The following is a 20191-nucleotide window of genomic DNA, read 5'->3' as shown; positions in this document are numbered from 1 at the left end:
AATAGTGCAAGACCTCTCCCTCAAAAAGGGGAAAAAAAGTTCAAGATCACCCAAGCAACTTGTCATTGCCCCCCGCCCCCCCCCCCCCCCCCCCCCCCACCCACCCCAATGGAAACTTGGCAGCATATGGTGTCTAGCTTTTTGTTAGTATAGGTCTTTGGCAGCATTCGAGGCAAAATGGAAGCTGTAATTTCTTTTCACCTTGCTTCCACAGGTATTCCGGCAATTTTCTGAGTGTGCCAAGAATAGCCCTAAAAATCCACGGCTACATCCAGTCGATAGTGCATCAGCTCGCCACGGTTGTCCTTAAATCCAAACCGCTTTAGAAGCTGAGAGCTGGAGTTACAGACTCATTACCACTTTTTTATGAAACAGGAGGATAGTTCCCCTACTGGCTATATATTAATAAAAGAAAAACGAGGTTAACAAAGTGTAGCAAAAGAAAAACAAAGAAACAAAAAGATTACTACGGGCCATCTAGTCGTGAATCTATTGGTGGATGATATAATTTCTTCACCGATGACAAAGCATGCTGACGGTGAGAATCATTACAACTTATTAGATATAATCAGTGTAAGCTTTTCACTGAAGGCGAGAAGGCGGATTTATGGTTCTCATTGTCCCATTCGAGCATGTTCCACCACGACTGTTCACATCGGAGTTCTCTCAGGGATCCAGCCACCAGCTTGAGCTTCTTGAGCTTACTGCATCTAACAACTTTGAGTTTCTCCAGATTTGGGAAATCTATTGTGATATGTTGTGGACTTATGCTCTTCATGTTTGGCAAGTCTTGCAGCTCTAGCTCCTTAAGATTCGGAAAGATAGATTTAGTAAGCGACTGTTGCCTGGACGCTTCTTCACCAGGCATCCTTTTATCTTCGATTAAGTACAAAAGCTGCTCAAAACTGCTGCAAGATGAAATGGTCAAGGAACATAGATGCTCGAGGTTGCCACCCTGCCAGACGATCTTCGCCTTGGGTAGGTCGTGAAGGATAATACTTTGGAGAGAAGGCAACAGTGTCACTGGTTTTGCACGCTCTAAGCTCTTCGCACGGATAGCCTTATTTGTATTGCTCACGGTAATTGAACGAAACAAGTTGTCAATGTCCACGGGCTCAGTAGGCACCTCTAAACGTTTCATATTGACGACTGAATCAGATGAACTGAGCTGCTGGCCGCTATATTCACCTCCAACAACGAGCACCTTCTCCAGATTGCAGCAACCGGTAATGTTGATGCCCTTCAATTTACTCATGTACTCCCAGAGGCTTGAAGGCGAAAACAGGAGCGTCCGCAATTCGCCGCAGTCCTCTATGTGCAGATTCCGCAAGTGCCCTGCAAGATGGGGAGACAGAGACAGCTTCTCCAGGGAGTAGAATGTTTGCACAGCTATGTCAAGTATATGCAAGCTCTTCAGGCTCTCTAGTTCACGCAGATTGACGCCTTCCCTGGGTTGCCTCCTAATTTTTTTCCTTGAGCTGCCCGATTCAACCTCACGGCTGTCGACGTCGATCCAGCTGCTGTAGCAGCGATCCATACACAGGACTTGCAAAGCAGTAAGTGGGTTGAGCACGCCGGCGGCAATATTCTGGACGGGCACTTTGGACAGCAAAAGGAACCGCAAATTCACCAGAGCCCCGATCCCGTCTGGAAGGGAACGGATGATTGTGTTGTTGAGACAGAGATAATGCAGGGTGACAAGCAGGTTGATTTCGGATGGCAATGCGGCGAGCTGAGTATCCGACAAGTCCAACAACCTGAGGCAAGGCATGGAGGCAAAGAAACCGTGGCATATCCTCCCTAGAAACCGGTTACTCTGGAGAAGCAATGTTTTCAGAATCGAGCATGTCGGTGCCTCGTTCAGCTCGTGGATATCAGTGCGCGTCAACGATACCCTCTCCGCGTTGGTCCATTTCTCGGCCCGGGGTGTTGCACTTGTCTGGAGACCTGTTCGGACTAGCCATCTGTCCTGCATCTTGCCGCAGTCCGTAGCCGCCCATAAGGCCATGGCACGCACCATCGGGTGCATCTTGACATGATGGTAGTCACCGCCTGCTTCGAGCAAAGAGGAGGTCACCAGAATGCCAAGCATGTAATGACCTTTGTTGTAGAGATTATCCATGTCGTCCGCTGTAAAATCACTCACGAATCCTTCTCCTATCAAGCACTCCACAAGCGATTCCTTGAGCAGCTCTCCCCTGAACAAAGAGCTGTACAAGAGGCAGCTCCGGAGGCTGTCGTCCCGCAAGCTGTCGTAGCTCCGCTTCAAGCTGGTGAGCAGGCCGACATCGAGGCCCTCGAGCTTCCACGGCGCCAGATTGAGCACCGACATGCTATGATCCCACTCCTGTGTCAGCCTCTTGCAGGCCATGGCCCGCGCGACTGTGATGAGAGCAAGTGGAAGGCCACCGCACCGCGACACCATGGCCTGAGCTAGAGGCCTGGTCTCCCTGCTCAGCACGTTGCCCACCTTGTGCTCGAACAGCTCCCAGGAGTGGTTGCCATCCAGGCACTCCACCTTGATCTTCATTGCCACGTCCATCTGGTCGCACACCTGCTCGAGCCGCGTCGTGAGCAGGACCTTGCTCCTCCCTTGGCGGCCGGGGACGGGGACCCCGATCTCCGCGAGGTTCAGTGGCTCCCACACGTCGTCCAGGAGGAGCACGAAGTTCCATTTGTGGAGGTAGGCGAACAGGGCGAGCGCCTTCTCCTTGGTGGTCCTCTCGTCGTCCCACCGGAGACCCAGGCGAGCCCCGATCGCCCTCTGGACCGCGGCCGCGCTGTAGTGCTCGGTGACCTCCACGTAGATGATGAGGTGTATGTCCATGGACACCGCGACCGCCGAGAGGGAGGTGTTGTTGAAGTGGCGCAGCAGAGTGGTCTTACCGACGCCCGGCATGCCGTATATGCCGATGACGCCGCTCCCGGCATCCACCTGGAAGGCATCACCGAGCCGCGCCAGGAGGGCATCTAGGCCAATCAACGGGGTCGTCACCGGGAGCATCTCGGTGCGGACGAACACGGGCGCGTCGGCCACTCTCTCGAAGGTAGATCTTTGCTCGAGGAGGGTGACAATTTCCGCCCGCGCGTCGTCGGCCCGCTTGCTCAGGCGGTATGCCGCTCGCCGGCCTAGCGAGGACCCGCCGGCTCCCTCCCTTGGTAACTCGGCGACGATGTCATCGGCGCGAAGCAGCAGCGACGCAGCGGCGTCCAGCCACTGGCTTACCAGGTTGGTCGCCTCCATCCCCTGCCTCTCCGCCAAGCTCACTTCCTTGCGCACGTCGTCGCGCTGACTCCTCAACCACCTGGCATCGCCCCGGAGCTGGCCGACGTAGTAGTCGCAGAACAGGATGTAGCCGACTGTGCGCGTGAAAATTTGCTGCAGCGGCCGGAAGATGTGCTCGATTAGGGACTCCATCTCCTGCACTTGGCTTGCTGGGTAGAAGGATAGATCCAGATCGAACTTAGCTTGCCGAATGAAACCAGAGAAAGAGGGGAAGAGCCCAGTCAACGTCAACGCGTACCCACGAGATCTCATTTTTCTAATAGAAAGAGAAATCACCCACTCCACACCCTCTGTTTGGTTGGATTTTTTTTTAAAATTTTAATCCTTTTTAATCTAAAATTTTAATAATAACCTAAGTGGATCTAAATTTCCAAGAAACTAGCCCTTTTAGTCACGCCAAAATTTGTGGCGCGACTCACTAAAGGGTTGCGCCATATGCTTTGGCGCGACCAACCTGCCACGCTGGCAACTCAGCAGACCTGGTAAAACTGAGTCGCGCCACATGCTTTGGCGTGACTCTTCAGGGAGTCGCGCCGTGTGGCGTGGCACGATTCATCTAAATAAACGATCACCACTTCTTCCTCCTCCGTTTCTTCCCCCGGCCCTCCCACCCAACTTCTCCATGGCACCACCTCTCCCCCCTCAAAATTTACTCTATCCTCCACCTCCATGGCATGATCATTGGCATCATAAACTTTTCAACATAAAGAAGAATTATGTGCCTTGTTTGGTTTGGGGTGAAAAAAATTCGCGAAAACTGTTTGCACATTTGGCCACCAATTTAGATTATTAAATAAAGTCTAATTACCGTCATTAGATTCATCGCAAATAGTTACACCCTGTCAGACCCGGGACAGTGAGACTGCCCACGGGCACGGAATATTCTAGAGTAGGGAGTATCACATGAATATGTCCTACTTTTTTTGTATCTGCCTGAATAGGAGTAGAACTAGTCGAGTACTCGGAAATCAGCCAGCCAAACCCCTCGGACTAGGATCCTAACAGAACTCGACTAGGACTTTCCATGTATCCCTGTTCCCCCGGATTATATAAGGGCGATCAGGGACTCCCTCAAAAGGGACAAGACATATCGAACAACACCTAAGAAAATACAAACTACCACACACGACGTAGGGTATTACGCTCCGGCGGTCTGAACATGTCTAAATTCTTGTGTTCCTTTTACTCCTTGAAGAGTCGCGCCACGCCAGACGGCACGACTCCTTCAAGAGTCGCACCACGCCGCAAGGCACGACTCGCTGAAGAGTCACGCCAAAGCATGTGGCACGACCCAATCTTGCCAGGTCAGCTGAGCTGCCAGCGTGGCAGGTTGGTCGCGCCAAAACACGTGGCGCGACCCTTCAATGAGTCGTGCCACGAGTTTTGGCGTGACCAAATGGCTAGTTTTTGAAAATTTAGATCCAGACAGATTATTATTAAAATTTTAGATTAAAATGGGTTAAAATTAAAAAAAAATCTGTTTGGTTGGCTAGTGTGTGGTGCGTCCAGAGCTTGCCGCGCTTGCGCCCGCGCCGAATCTCTGGCGGTCAAAATGCACCGGCCGGGCGGGAGCGTCGATTCTCGTCGCCTCCGATGGCCGTCGCGGCCTCGGAGGTGGGGGGAATCGTCGTCTCTTTGCCGTGTGGTGTAGATTAGGTCCTAGTAGAGCTAGGGTTTGGTGTCCTGGCGATGGTGGCGAGTCGGCGGCGTCATCGTCGTTGAGGAATAAGTCCCCCCGATCCCGTCCCCGTCTCGGTGGCGCGTACTCCGGCGCTGGCGAGGGATCCGTGGGGGAGGAGGTTGCAGCTTCGGAAGGTGTCACCATGCCGGTGTTTCTTCCGGATCTCGTCGTCTCCTTTGTAGGGGTCTTGCCGCGGCGCTCCATCCAGGTATGGTGTGGAGGTCGTCGGGTGTATGCAGAAGGGTGCCTGTTGGGTTTGCGGTTGCAAGGTGGATGGGTCGTCCTTCTTCTCTTGCCGTTTTGCCGGCGACGAGGGCGGTTCTATGGCTGGAGGAACTCGGGGTGCGTCCCCGGCCGATTTGCTTCACCGGTTCTTTTCTGTTGCGGCTCGTTTCAAAGCTCTCAAGCGAGGGGGTTCCTTCTGCCTCCGGTGCTCCGGTCGTTTTCCTCTGATGTTGCCCGAGGCCACTGCGGAGGAAGACGACGGCAGTGGCGACGAACGGCGGTCACCGCAAGTGCAAGAGTTCCTAGGGGCCTCGTTGTAATTTTTTGTTTGCTTAGGGACTTTTGTGCAAATGTGTGCGGACAGCTGTCCCTTCTGTACGTTTCTAGCATGTACCTGTATGGTGTCGGTGTTGTACTCGTACGTTTGGTTTAATACAGGTCTTGTTTATCAAAATGCACCGGCCGCTGCAACCGAGGGCTTGTTTGGAGGGCTCCAGCTCCGGCTGGAGCTAATAAATGCTCTCGAGGTGGAACGGCTCCGCGCTGAAGCTGTGAGAGCTGTAGAAATAACTTTGTCTGTGAGAAAGTGGAGCAGGTATAACCATAAAGCTCCGCATGCTTCAGCTCAAGCTCCATTCTTTCTGTGCGGAGCCGGAGCTTTCACAAATACGGTGTGACTAGCACAACGCTGCAGCACGCCAAAAGTGGGGCTATGAACCTGGCGCCACGACGAACTTAAGGCCTGGCAAGGTTGGAAATCAATCAAACACGTAGCTATACTTTTTTTTGGAGAAATAGCCGAGAGTTATTTTAAAAATTAAAGTTTAGTAAAAAAATAGTCTTTCAATGAAATTGCTTTTGAGCTGTTTGGGTCTGAGGGCTATTTGGCTTCCAAATCACTTTTCCAATTATTGCCCTGCCACTTTTCCAAAAGATAGAGTGGGAGAATCGGTGGGCCCTACTCGAAATAGCCCCGAATAGCACCCCTTGAGGGGATAGTTTTTTTGGGTGGACTATTTGCAAATAGCCCAAAAATAGCTGAAGCGTCCCCTCATAAGAGAGAACTTAAACGTGATACAAACATCAGTCCCAGGAGGCTGATGCCACATTTATTACATCAGATAGTTCATTACCGTACAAACCTCCGAGGAGGACACTCGATACAGATGATAATAATAAGTAACCAAGCTACGACATAACACCAGAGCGCGATCCACATGGGATCTAGCTCGGGCTCAGAGTACTGCGTCAGCGAAATCATCTCGAACAGGGCCGGTTCCACATGCAAGGTTGGGTGTAGAACGATAACCATACTCGGCGTCGTCTGGTACGAAGTCTGGGTCTTCCTCTGTAAAAAGTAAGAAGGGGTGAGTACAAACGTACTTAGCAAGTCCAACCACACCCACGGAGGGGGTTATATCAGAATAATATGCACATGTAAATCAAGGGTAAGGTTACGGTTTAATTTTCGGAAAGCTAAGTTTTATGCAGGGGTTTGTTTAGCTAAAAATATTTTAGAAACCAGTTTTTATATTGGGTAACACGGAGTTCAAGCTTTAAACTGCTACCGGACTCCCCGTCCGTCGTAGCACACGGCACAACTGCCGGACACAACTCCAAAACAACTCACGCTAACCCATCCCCAAAGAAACACTAGTTATGTGACCACACCGTAACTCGCTCAATACCGTGGGCACGGCTACTCGAATAGCTTTTAACTCTGCAGAGGCGTGCAACTTTACCCACAAGCGGGTTACCACAATACGAACATCGTAGTGTCGGTGTAGATCCCGACATAGCCATTACCCACCTTAGCTAGACCTGATTCGCCATCACAGGATTCACCAAGGGGTCATCGACCTATCTCTGAGGTACGACCGGGCTATAAGTCATACTGAACATATCCCTTCTCCTTGATCACCCGTTGCTCTCAGCCCTCCTGATGGCTATCACATCAACTAGTGGGGTTTATGCTAAGCCGTTGCCCATTCAACGGTCGAGTGGTTTGCACGATAGTGGAGTTAGGTGAGATGACACACCAACTCGGTCCTTAGACACGACAAGATGGATATCTCCCTTCTTTGCCCTGCCACATTGGCACGAGCACACCAAATGGCAGATCCGGAGAAATGCCATCCATCCCGTCTAAACTTTCTTTACAAAAACACCACATTTATCCCATCCCACATACGCACACATTTTCCTTATAAATTAAATCGTATTATGAGTAAAGTCCTAAGCATTCTAATAACGATTAACGTCCAAGCAAAATCAGACATTAATCTAGGTGGTCAAGGAATGGTCATCACAAATCAAGGGGTGGCTATCCAACCATGTTTTTATGCAAGCAAAACATATGCAATTTTATAAAGCAGGCCATTGGGTTGTGTTTATAAAAACTAGGACAGAAACATGCATCAAAGGATGAGATTGAACTTGCCGTCTTCCAAGCCTTCGGGGGGGGGGGGGGGGGGTCCTGGTCGAAGCACTGTCCTTCGGGCTCGGGGTTGTGGATCTGGTCTTCGTTCACGGGCTCACAGTACTGCTCGTCAACGGGCTCTCATTCGTTCACACCGCGGTTTACGACACGTACAAGCAAACACACAATCAAGAAAAAGAAATAAGAGTTTTATCGTTGAGCTCGAATCAGAAGTAATTAAGATAAGAAGTTTGGAGTAGTATTTTTGGTTGGTTTCTTAATGGCATGGCCGAAACTAGGTTAAGAAAGGCGTGGTAGAGTTTCGGGTTGATCAGAGTTCGTTTGGTGCATGAAATGATAGGTTACATAAAGGGTTAGGGGTTAAATCAGGGTCCAGGGGCCTATTTGTAATTAAGTTTAAGAAGGCAGGGGCTTGGTTTGTATTTTAGAAATTATTTGGGTTATTCTAAAAGAGTCAGGGGTTTATTTATAACTATGTTTATATGGGAGGAGGGTTTATTTCGAAATATATTAAAGAGAAGGGTTTTATTTGCAAACATGTTAAAAGGTGGAAGGGTTTTTGAGTAAATAGAGGAAGGGCCAGGGGGTTATGGGCAAAATGCCCTGTCCTCTTCCTCCCCTCGCGTTGGGAAACAGGGGAGGGGGAGACGGCTCGCCGGCGGTGCCGATTCCGGCGGCCAGGGGCTCGGGGCGGCTCCGGGTTAAGGGGAAAAGGAGAGGGGAGGCCCGCGGGGTCGATCCCCGGCCGCAGCTCGGGCGGGGTGGTCCCAGGGCGGTCTGGCCGCGACGGCGGGCGGCGGCGGACGGCGATAGCTTCGAGCCAGCGTCCCAGAGGCGCGGCAGTGAGCAAGGGGAGGGGGAAAAGCATCACGGGGCTCCGGGAACTCGATTCACCTGCTCACCTTGGGTAGTGGCGTCCTGTGGATGGCTCTCCACGGCCGCGGGTGGCGCTTGGTGGCTACAGTAGCGGTGGCGGTGCTAGGGCTCGGGAGGAAGCTGTGCGGCGGTGGCTGTGGAGCTCGGGGGGGGGGGGCTCTTTATAGGCGAGCAAGGTGGTGACGGCTTGGCGGGACACTGGCGGAGGCCGGCGACCGAGTTAATGGCGGTGGGGGCAGGCTCGGCGCTGTGCGGGCGTCAACGGCGGGCGGGGCGCGTACGGTGAGGTGACGCGACGCCTCGGGCAGGCGGCGACCATCGCAGGCGGTGCTGTGCCGAGGTCGCCGGCGCTGTGCGCCCAAGGCGACGGCGTGTGCGTGCGGGTTGGTGATGCGGCCGGCGACGTGAAGTGTCGAGCGGCGGGGCGGTGCACGAGGGGTGCTGGGCGAGCGGGACCGGACGGCGTGGTGCGGCGCGCGCGGGCGCGGCCAGGCGGTCGTGGCCTGGCGTGGGCGCGCGCACGGCTCGAGGCGCCGCGGCGTGGTGTGCATGTGTGTGCGGGCTGGGCAGGCGGGGCGCACGACCAGGAGGCGCGCGCAGGCAGGCGGCGTGCGCGCGGCTGAGCGGAGTAGGAGGGGGAAAAGCCGGGTCGGGCGGCGCTCGGGAGCAGAGAGAGAGGAGGGAAGGGCCGAGCGCGCGGGGAAGGAGAGAGGAGCGGCGCTGGAGCGGGCCGACCAAGAGGCGAGAGAGAGGAGGGGGGCCAGGCCAAGCGGAGCAGGGCGGGCTGGGAGCAGGGAGGGGTGGCGCGGTCGGGCCGCGCGGCAGAGGAGGGAAGGAGAGAGGGAAAGAAAAGAAGAAAAGGAAAAAGGAAAATGGGAGAGAGAAAAAGAAAAGAAAGGGAGAGAGAGAGAAAGAAGAGAGAGGGAGAGATATTCGCGCCAGATCCGCGGCGCGCGGTCGGCCATGCGCAGCGCCGATCACGCGTGCGCGGTCGGGTGCGTGCGCGGCCGGGCGCGTGCACGGGTCAAGGGCGAACAGGGTGATGGATTCGGGTGTCGGGGTCGGGTCTTTCGGGGATGGGAGATCGGGCGGAAAAGTTCCGAGCTCAACGATTAAAATGGCGGTTTTAGCAAACGATTTGATTCGGTAAATTTCGGGATGTTACAAACCTACCCCACTTAAAGTGAATCTCGTCCTCGAGATTCGGCTGGCTCCTAAACAAGTGGAGAAACTCCTTCTTCAGAGCGTCTTCGCGTTCCCACGTCGCTTCTTCTATTCCGTGTCTGCTCCACTGCACTCTGCATATCCGTACTTCGGAGTTTCTGGTCCTCCTGGTGACAGTGTCTAGAATCTTGACCGGTATTTCCTGGTACCGTAGGTCTGGCTGTAGATCTATTGTTTCTACTGGCACGTGTTCTGCCTCGGGTACCCTCAAACACCTTCTTAATTGCGAGACATGAAACACTGGGTGGATATCCGACATTTCCTCCGGTAGCTCTAGGCGGTATGCTACTGCTCCAACTTTCTTCAGAACCTGGTATGGTCCAATGTATCGGGGGGCCAACTTTCCTTCTACCTGAAATCTTCGGGTTCCTCGAATGGGGGACACCTTGAGATATACGAAATCTCCTGGGTTGAAACTTATTTCCCGTCTTTTCTTGTCGGCGTAGCTCTTTTGTCTTGACTGGGCCGGTTTCAACTTCTCTCTAATCTCGGCAACTCTTTCTTCTGCTTCCTTGATGAGTGCGGGCCCGACTAGGGCACGTTCTCCAACTTCTGACCACATCAGCGGCGTTCTGCACTTCCTCCCATAGAGGGCTTTGAACGGTGACATCCCTAAACTTGCATGGTACCCATTGTTGTATGAGAACTCGGCATAGGATAAACTCTGCTCCCAATCTTTGCCATACGTGAGGACACACGCTCTCAGCATATCTTCCATAATCTGGCTCTCAGCATATCTTCCATAATCTGGTTTACCCTTTCTGTCTGGCCATCTGTCTGCGGGTGAAAAGCGGAGCTAAAATCTAACTTGGTGCCCATGGCTTTATGCAAACTTTTCCAAAATCTAGAGGTGAACTGGGTCCCTCTATCTGAAACAATTCGGCTGGGCACACCATGCAACCTCACTATGTTTTCCACATAGAGTTTGGCTAACTTCTCTCCACCATAATTGGTTCGCACGGGTATGAAATGAGCTGATTTAGTAAGTCGATCCACTATTACCCATATGGAGTCGTGCCCTTTCTGAGTCCTGGGCAGACCTACTATAAAATCCATTCCTACCTCGTCCCATTTCCAAACCGGGATGGGTAAGGGTTGTAACAACCCTGCTGGTTTCTGATGTTCGGCCTTGATCCTTTGACAAGTATCGCACCGGGTGACAAATCGTGCAATATCTGTCTTCATCCCATTCCACCAATATTTTTATTTTAAGTCCATATACATTTTGGTGGATCCTGGGTGAATGGAATATGCCGAGTTGTGAGCTTCATCCATGATCATTTGCCTGAAGTCTCCTTTCTGGGGTACACAAATTCTATCTTTATACCATAGGGTTCCTGTGACACCCCAGCCCAGGGCTTAATAGGATTAATAGGATACTCATACCAACAAGTTGCAACTTCTTTTCCGGAAGGCGGTCTCCAAAGAACCCCGAGGTTAAGCGTGCTTGGCCCGGAGAAATTTGGGGATGGGTGACCAACCGGGAAGTTCTTTCCGGATGCGCACGAGTGAGGACAAAGTGTGCAGAAAAGACTGGTGTTGGTCTGTGAGGACAGTCTATATCCTAGAAAGCAGCCAGATGTAAGCAGACCCGGTCTCGGGGAGGCGGGATGTTACAGAATGGTATCAGAGCCGACTCTCGCGGTTTCACGGGCACGTACTGGCATAAGTGCGGAGGCATGAGCACGGGCGCGTGGGGGCGCAGATGCCACCGGCATGTGCACGGGCGCGTGGCGGGTCAGTGCGCGGGCATCTGGGATGCGCCGTTGGCACTGGACGCACGGACGTGGCACAGGGACCGTTGGCACTGGACGCACGGAAGTGACACATGGGCTGCTGGCACTGGACGTACGGGACGTGGCCAAGAGAGGACGTTCCTAGCTTGGGATTGACCGACGAGGACGTCGGTCTCTTAAGGGGGTGAGCACGTGACACCCCAGCCCAGGGCTTGATATGATTAATAGGATACTCATACCAACAAGTTGCAACTTCTTTTCTGGAAGCCGGTCTCCAAAGAACCCCGAGGTTAAGCGTGCTTGGCCCAGAGAAATTTGGGGATGGGTGACCGACCGGGAAGTTCTTTCCGGGTGCGCACGAGTGAGGACAAAGTTTGCAGAAAAGACTGGTGTTGGTCTGTGAGGACAGTCTATGTCCTAGAAAGCAGCCAGATGTAAGCGGGCCCGGCCTCAGGGAGGCGGGACGTTACTGTGGCAGCCCCGCCCGACATAAACCGGCTTAAGTGCGCTAACCATCATCAAAACGACAATCAGGGTTAACACGCACTTAAAACGGAGAAATCCGGCAGTGCTGTCGGGTAAATTCCCGATAAAACCACTTAAACCTGGATCGAACAAAGCAGCATCCCTCACGCGAAGGCGAGTCCAGAGATTACAACACGACACCAACAATTACAACACAGAGTTTAACGATCTGCAGTAATACAAACCAAGTTCGACATCTAACAAAGTGCTTTGTACAACAACATAAAAGAAGTCCACCAAAGTTCTTTATTGCAGCGGAAAGTAAACACGTGAACTAACGACGATATGGGTGTCACGATGAAGCCCGATTCGTGACATCACTCGCTCTTGTCATCGTTGGCCGGGGACGGATCCCACTCCACGGACCAACCAGGCGGGAGGGTACAAGGCCAGGTTAAACTGGCAATCATGTCCTCAAAAGTATTTCCTGAAACAAAATGAGCCACAAGCAAGGCTGAGTATTCTAATACTCAGCAAGGCTTACCCGACTGAGGGTATACTTAGCCCTTTATCTAGACATGCAAGGCTTTTTTTTGGTTTGAGGGGTTTGTTTTGCCGAAAAGCAGTAAAGAGTAGATCCTTAATTTCATATTTTAGCCTTCATGTTCTAGTTCAATTAACCATTCTAGGTAAGCATCTATCCAATAGCATCCATGGTGGAAACGATTATTTTTCATCAACCAATCAACTATATTCATCATCATAATCATCTTCCACTTCTTACTCTATGTGGCAAAAGGGTTAAGCAGTCTCAATAACCGGTGAGAAACGGACGATTCGAATCGAATTTGTTAACCTGGCCAGGCAGACCTAAACACACGTCACGTGGTTACTCACAGAGTCACACGTGCAACATTTCCCTTCAATTCCCGCTTCACGGAACAGGCCCACCGCCCTCAAGTACAGCAGTACGACGACTCTGTACTCGCCATTAGCTAGATGTGAACGAGTTCAAGACGGTGGGGAGTATATTCCGGCTGCGGTTCAATCCAGTACTTAAGCTTACCGATTACCATATTCTCGGCATGTGATTAGTACGTTCAAACGCTTAACCACCACTACCACACACTGCGGCCTTATCATTTTTCACTAAACAGACGGGGCATCCAGAGTAACACGACCCCGCCCGTAGACCTTATAGTGATAGCAAGTAATAAACAACCAACCCCTATCATTTCTCGCGAGTGACCGGAAATCACTCGACTTCTACCGAACCTTTAGCATAGCTAACTAACGACCTGTACCAACTAGTGTTCAAGCATCGGTACCTAGGATTATGCAACTAAGGTTTCAGTCAACTCCTGTAACTTAAATGCACAAATAGATATGAACAATAATAAGTTGCATAATTTAAAATAGAGGGACATGCTCCGGGGCTTGCCTTCCTGGGCGCAACTAGATCTGGGCTCTTCCGAAATCGGGTTCGGGTCTTCAGTAACTTCAGTTAGATTCACCTGAGCTTCACGCTGCTCACTCTCGGACCCGGGCACCAGTTCGTAAGTTCCGTCAGCGAGAGTAGTAGTATCTATATGAAATGCACATGAGTGAGTTGTTGTGATGGCAGTAATTAATGAATTATTTCATCATAAAAGCGTAAACCAATAAGACTCAAAACAGCAATAAACACTGTCATGTTTCTTCCATTGGGCAATCGTGTATAGAGTAGAAAATAATATTAGTTAGTGCATAAGTTCCGAGTGGAGTTTTCGTTATATACCAAAACATACAAAAGTGGCTTTCTTTAACAAAAATAACGATATCATGTTTTATCTAAAACTATAGTTACACATAGATTCTAAATCTCAAATTTTTGCAGAGGAGTCTACATATGATCCTCAACACACTTTAAATTTATCAGAAATTTTCTAGACGTAAATCAGGAGTAATAAAATTGACAAATCCTACTCACATATAACAAGACTAATTAGTACAGATAGTTGCAAAGAGTTTTTGGCTCTCAAAATTTATATTCTAGTTTATCTTCTGAATACTAATCCACAGTAAAATTTTCAGATTTTTCCAGCAGCAGCATATATTTATCACAAAATAGCACCATCTTTAAGGATTAATTCACAGGGTTAGCTACACAAATCTAAAAATAATGAAACTTGGACAGTGGTGTTCATTTAGTATTTCAAGTATACAGAAAAAGTTTCATACATATATCTATATCATAACATCCAGAAATAAAAAGTAGATTATTCTACTAGATTTAGCCAAAACTATGGTTTCATCTAGTTACAAGTGTCAACTGGTGCTCAAATTTTTACACAAAGAAAAACATGGCATGAAGTAGCTACTAGACAAAAATCATCTATAGACATTGAGTATAACTCCTAGAATAAATATAGTCTATAAAATCTAATCTTTTTCCTAGATTAAAATACAGACAGAAAATAAATATGTGCATGTAACAAAAGTTGTAGATCTTATTGCAAGGATTCCAAAACATTTGGATTTGCATTTTTATGATTTTTCTACGAATTTATAGGCATTTTCAAAGTTTGCTGTTTTTGAAAACAAAAGAAAAGGAAAAGGAAAACTTGCATCTAGGCCCCTGGACTTCTATCTCCTTCTCACCGTGGGTCCCTGGCCGGTTTGAGAAACAGAGGAGGGGCGGGCGGCCGGAATCCGGCGTGGGGGCTCACCGGGGGCGTGGGAGAAGTGGGGGAAAAGCTCCACGGCGCCGAGAGGAACTCAGGGGTGGGCTCGGTTGGGGCTAGGAATGGCCGGAGCGGCGGCTCCGCGAAGAGCAGCGGCCGGCGGCGGCGGTTTGCGGCGGCGGCGGTGGTCTGGTGGTCGGGGGCGGCGATGAGCGGGTCGAGGAGCACCAGTGGGAAGCAAGGAAGCTAGCTATGGGGTTTGCTGGGCGCGAGGGAGGACGGAAGGGTGAGCTCCGCGGCGACCTAGAGAGGGGCGGCGCTAATGGTGGCGGCGGCGACTCTGGACGCTGTGAGGGCGTGGCCGGGCGCTCAGAGCAGGGAGGAGAGGGGAGGGGAGGTAGGAGGCGTGCTTGCAAAGCAATGGGAGGGAGGAGAGCAGAACACAGAGTGGGGCGCGAGAAGGCCGGCTCGGCACGGCTTGCTGTCGTCGTGGCGCGTCGACGGCAATCCTCGGTGTGCGGGCACGGAAACGGCGCCGCGTGGCGAAGCCGAGAAGCACCGGGAAGGAACCGTGGACGGGGAGGGCGGCGCGTGGACGGCGAGGGCGGCGCGTGGCCGTCGGCCTCGACTCGTCACTGAGCAGGGGAGGGTGAGGGAGAGAGAGAGTAGATAGAGATTTTTGACTGATTCAAAATTTGAATTTTTGTCAAAATTTTCAATTAACACTCGAAAAATTTTGAATACGAAAATTGTTCCAAAATTCAAACCCTACCACTTTTGTTTCAGGCTTGTTTTCATTTGAGGCTCAAATCAAAAGTTAATTTGAAATCCCGACGAACATACGTTACCAGTCGATTCGAGTTTGAATTCAAAATTTCTTCAACTATTGTATGGAAACTCGAAAATATTTGAACATGAAAGTTGTTTCACATTGAAAATGCTACAACTTTGGTTTTGGGCAAAACTTCGTTTGAGCTACGTTTTGAAATTATTTTCTAAGAATATTTGTTTAAAATTTGAAAAGAATACAGTTTAAATCTTTAAAAACCTTGATTCAAACTATGCGTCATTTCATGTGCAAAACTTCACTTTCTCACTTTGACTTTAACTAGACTTTGATTTATCGTGATATTAGTAACATGCCAACTCAAACTCATAAGTCTACTGACGTCGTTTTAATAGTTATTTAACTCTTTTTGACCTGTGCTCAAACACATTGACACACACACACACATGCATACACATAAGTTATTTTCCAAAAAGAAATGCATAATTTGAAATTCTCTTGTTTATTAAGCATGAAATCACGTTTAAGTTTTCTTGATTAGCATTTTAAAACTCTGAGATGTCACAGTTACAATTCCCTTATTATCCACTCTAAAATCCGGTGCCTTATTTTCTCCAGTCTGCCTCCGGATTTCCATCAGCCCCTTATCTGAACTTTGTGCCTTTCGGATTCTGTCTTCTAGCGTGGATTGAACGTTCAGCACTTGGCTGGAACCGCGAGGGACAATGTGTACATTTAATTGTGCCATTTTCTCTCGCAGATGATCATCCTTGGGTCCATAGGATTTCCGACTTAGGGCATCGGCTACTACGTTTGCTTTCCCCGGGTGGTAATGGATTTCCAAGTTATAATCCTTAACCAATTCCAGCCATCTTCTCTGCCTTAGGTTCAGATCCGGCTGGGTGAAGATGTATTTCAGGCTCTTATGGTCAGTATAGATTTCGCATTTATTCCCGATTAAATAATGCCTCCAAATTTTAAGAGCGTGCACTACGGCTGCAAGTTCCAAATCATGGGTCGGATAGTTCTGCTCATGAGACCTGAGCTGGCGGGAAGCATATGCGACGACTTTCCCGTCTTGCATCAGTACACAACCCAATCTTTGTCGGGATGCATCACAATAGATGACAAAATCCCGATGAATATCTGGTAGGGTCAGTACTGGAGCGGTAGTCAATCTTCGCTTCAGTTCCTGGAAACTCCTTTCACATGACTCTGTCCAGGTGAATTCCTTCTCCTTCTTGAGCAGCTCTGTCATGGGTCGGGCTATCTTAGAAAATCCTTCAATGAATCTCCGATAATACCCAGCTAATCCCAGAAAACTTCTGATCTCACTGACGTTGATCGGTTTCTGCCAGTTGGACACTGCTCTGACTTTCTCGAGATCCACTGCTACTCCTTCCACGGTCAGAATATGACCAAGGAATGCTACTTTCTCCAGCCAGAATTCACACTTGCTGAATTTGGCGTATAGCCTATGCACTCTCAGCTTTTCCAAAACTACCCTCAGGTGCTGCTCGTGCTCCTGAATAGTCTTCGAGTAAATAAGTATGTCGTCGATGAAGACTACGACAAACTTATCTAACTCGTCCATAAACACCTTGTTCATGAGATTCATGAAATATGCAGGTACATTAGTGAGTCCAAAGGACATCACAGTGAACTCAAACTTCCCGTACCGGGTGACGAAAGCTGTCTTTGGGATGTCGCTCTCCCTAATCTTGAGCTGAAAATATCCTGACCTGAGATCAATCTTGGAGAAGTACTTGGCTCCTTTTAACTGATCAAAAAGGTCATCGATCCTGGGAAGGGGGGTACTTGTTCTTGATAGTGACTTCGTTTAGTGCCCGGTAATCTACACACAACCTCATACTTCCGTCCTTCTTCTTGACAAATAGAACCGGGGCTCCCTAAGGAGACGAACTTGGCCTGATAAAGCCGATTCGTTGTAGTTGTTCTAGTTGTTTCTTCAGTTCTACCAATTCAGAGGCTGCCATTCTATAGGGTCTCTTAGCTATAGGGGCAGTTCCAGGGACAAGGTCAATAACAAACTCTACATCCCTATCTGGTGGCATTCCGGGAAGTTCTTCGGGGAAAACATCTGGGTACTCATTCACTACTGGGACTTCTTCCAAGGACTTGGCTTCTATGCTAAATACCATGGGGTTCGATCCACTTTCCCGGGTATGACAGGTCACTCGTACTCCTTCTGGGTTTGTTAGGTGTACCACCTTATCAGTACAGCCTATGAGACCATTGTGTCGGCTTAACTAATCCATTCCAAGGATCACGTCTATCCTCTCTGACTTAAGTACTACTAGGTCCGCTAGAAATTCTACCCCACTTAAATTGATCCTTACCCGTAGACAACCCAGTTGACACCTAATGTCACCTCCGGGTGTCCGGGTTAGTAGGGGTGTTTTTAGTAGTACTGTAGGTATTTTATGTTTCTCCACAAAACTTGAGGATATGAATGAGTGTGATGCTCCAGAATCAAACAGTACTGTTGCGAGGGTTGAGCTGACTAGGTACTCACCGAGTACTACGCCCTGAGCTCCTTGAGCTTCCTGTGCGTCGATGTGGTTGACGCGGGCTCGTCCAAATGACTGTTGAGGCTGCCTCATCTGTTGACTGTTGTTGTTGGTGTTGCTGTTGTTGCGGATGGGCACTCGGTTGGCACCGGTCAGGACTGGCTTTGGTCCGTTCACCGTGTTGGAGAATGCTGACGTAGCGGGCTTGTTCTTGGCATAGGGACAGTCGGCGATGAAGTGCCCCGTCTCTCGGCAGTTGAAGCAGGCCCTCACATTGCTGTTGTTGGTGGTGACCTGGCTTGCATTACTCTGCGGGGCCCTCATGGTGTTCTGGCTTCTGGGCTGGGTGTTAGGGGCCCGTGGTCCTGTCACTTGAGACTGAGTTCTGTACTGCATTGGGGCTTGGGACCTTGATGCGTTATAGCTGAAGCTTCTGGGCTTCTGGAAACGATCTTGCTGGCGAGACTTGCTTTCCAGGAACTTGCGCTTGTTATCTTTCCTTTCATCAATCTTAGCCTTCTCGGTGAGGATTGCCTTGTTCATCAAGGTGTTGAAATCCGGATAGATCTGAGGGGTGAGCAGGGTCCTGAGTTCTGGGTTTAGTCTCTTCTTGAACATATCCTGCTTCTTCTCGTCGTCGTTCACTTCTTCTGGTGCATAGCGAGCCAGTTCCATAAATTGGTGAGTATACTCTTCCACCGACATACTTCCCTGCTGAAGTGCACAGAATTCATCTGCTTTGCGCTTCATGGTGGCCAAGGGGATGTGATAACGGCGGAACTCCTTCACGAATTCATTCCAAGTGATGGTGGAGGCATCTTTGGCAGCAGCGCAGTAATTCTCCCACCAGGCTAAGGCAGACCCGGTGAGTTGATGTGCTGCCAGCAGAACTTTATCTCGATCCTGGCACTCGAATGGCTCAAGCTTCCTCTGGATCACACGCAGCCAGTCATCTGCATCCAAAGGGTTGCTGGATCCAGCATAGGTGGGCGGCTTGGTCCTCAGGAAAATTGTCAGCTTGTCATTCATGGTTTGTCCTCGTGGCTGCCTATTGACAAGGGCATTGGCCAGTGTTTCTAGGATGAGGGTCTGATTGTGGATTATCTGTGCCAGGTCTCCAAGGGGTGGAGGGGGTGGCAGTGGCACTCCGTCATTTTCTCCTCTGCCCTGGCTCACTTCCTGTTCATCCTGGGGAGGGTTCTGCCCATTTGGCTGCACTCCCATGTCAGCGACTGCAGGTTTCCGAATGCGGGAGGCCCTCGTAACGCTTCGGGAAGCCATCTGTAAAATGGGTAGAGTTTTTGTGAGATTGGGGTTAAGTGATGTTTAAGTTGTTTAAATCGTATTTTTGAAAAGGCAGAATCTACCTTCTGCCGAAAGCACACAAACACACAACATACCAAACAATAAGCACAAACAAATTTATTACTGCAAAGGAGGGTACAACACGGGGCAAGGCCAACGCGTACTACACATCTGGGTACACAACTTCAAAAGAACAAGGGGGGCACAAATCTTCTTCGGACCACACGGCTTCATCCCTTGACGGTCGCTAGCGCCCTAGGCAAACTCATTGGCTTGAGTGGGTTCTTCCCTTGGAAGAGAACTCATGTCTTCCAGGGGACTGAGCGGTCCTTGCTCGTCGTCCTCTAGATCTCCGTTTTCCCGGGGTTGCGTAGTGGCTTCTCTTGCGGCGGCGGCCGTAGACCTTCCAGGGTTCTCGGGTGGGGCTTGTGGGTTTCCAAAGAGTGGTCCCCATCCTAAGACGGGCGTTCCGAGCAGAACATGGTCTTCTCCTATTGCCGGGACTGGGGTTCCACTTCTAGCCCACTCCTGCATACGCCGGTCCCGGGCTTGCCTGAGGCTCTCCTGCGCAACTGCTTCACTGCTGACCGCGGCTGCGCCTCTTGCCTCGGCTTGGACTGCTCGGATCTGTTGCAGTCTTACCGCGAGTTCTGCTTGCTCGGCTCGATGGGTCTGCTCCCTCAGCAAGTTGGCTTGCTCGTCAAAGAGCTGATCCAAGGAGGCTAGGTAGGTGGCCACTTGGTACAGGAGGCCTTCTTCATGGCGGCGCCGTTCCAGACTTCTCATTCGAGCTTCCCAAACTGGGGTTCTGATGGCCGGCGGAAAGAACCTCATTGGTGTGGGGGCGAGGTGTCTTTCGAAAATCCGGCACAAGTAACGGAGTGCTTTCCTGACGGCTAAGGGATAGGTGTCCTGGTGCCTAAACCCTGTAGCGGTCACTCGCCATGACTGGATGTCGGGGTAGCGGTCACT

At 50.4% G+C, this 20191-nt stretch overlaps 2 protein-coding genes across 2 annotated transcripts in view; both read right to left on the bottom strand.

Annotated features, from left to right (window-relative positions):
* Positions 1–20191, bottom strand: part of LOC120697694 (probable protein phosphatase 2C 52) — a 53365-nt gene that overhangs the window by 8570 nt on the left and 24604 nt on the right. The gene's annotated exons all lie outside the window — the stretch shown is intronic.
* LOC120697690 (disease resistance protein RPS2-like) lies at positions 370–3524 on the bottom strand. The gene has a single exon (XM_039980983.1). The coding sequence runs from the start codon at positions 3416–3418 to the stop codon at positions 569–571; it is 2850 nt and encodes a 949-aa protein (XP_039836917.1). The 5' UTR covers positions 3419–3524; the 3' UTR covers positions 370–568.

Source organism: Panicum virgatum, chromosome 3K (assembly GCF_016808335.1).
Source record: "Panicum virgatum strain AP13 chromosome 3K, P.virgatum_v5, whole genome shotgun sequence".
NCBI lineage: Eukaryota > Viridiplantae > Streptophyta > Magnoliopsida > Poales > Poaceae > Panicum > Panicum virgatum.
This window is presented reverse-complemented; position numbering and strand designations above follow the sequence as displayed.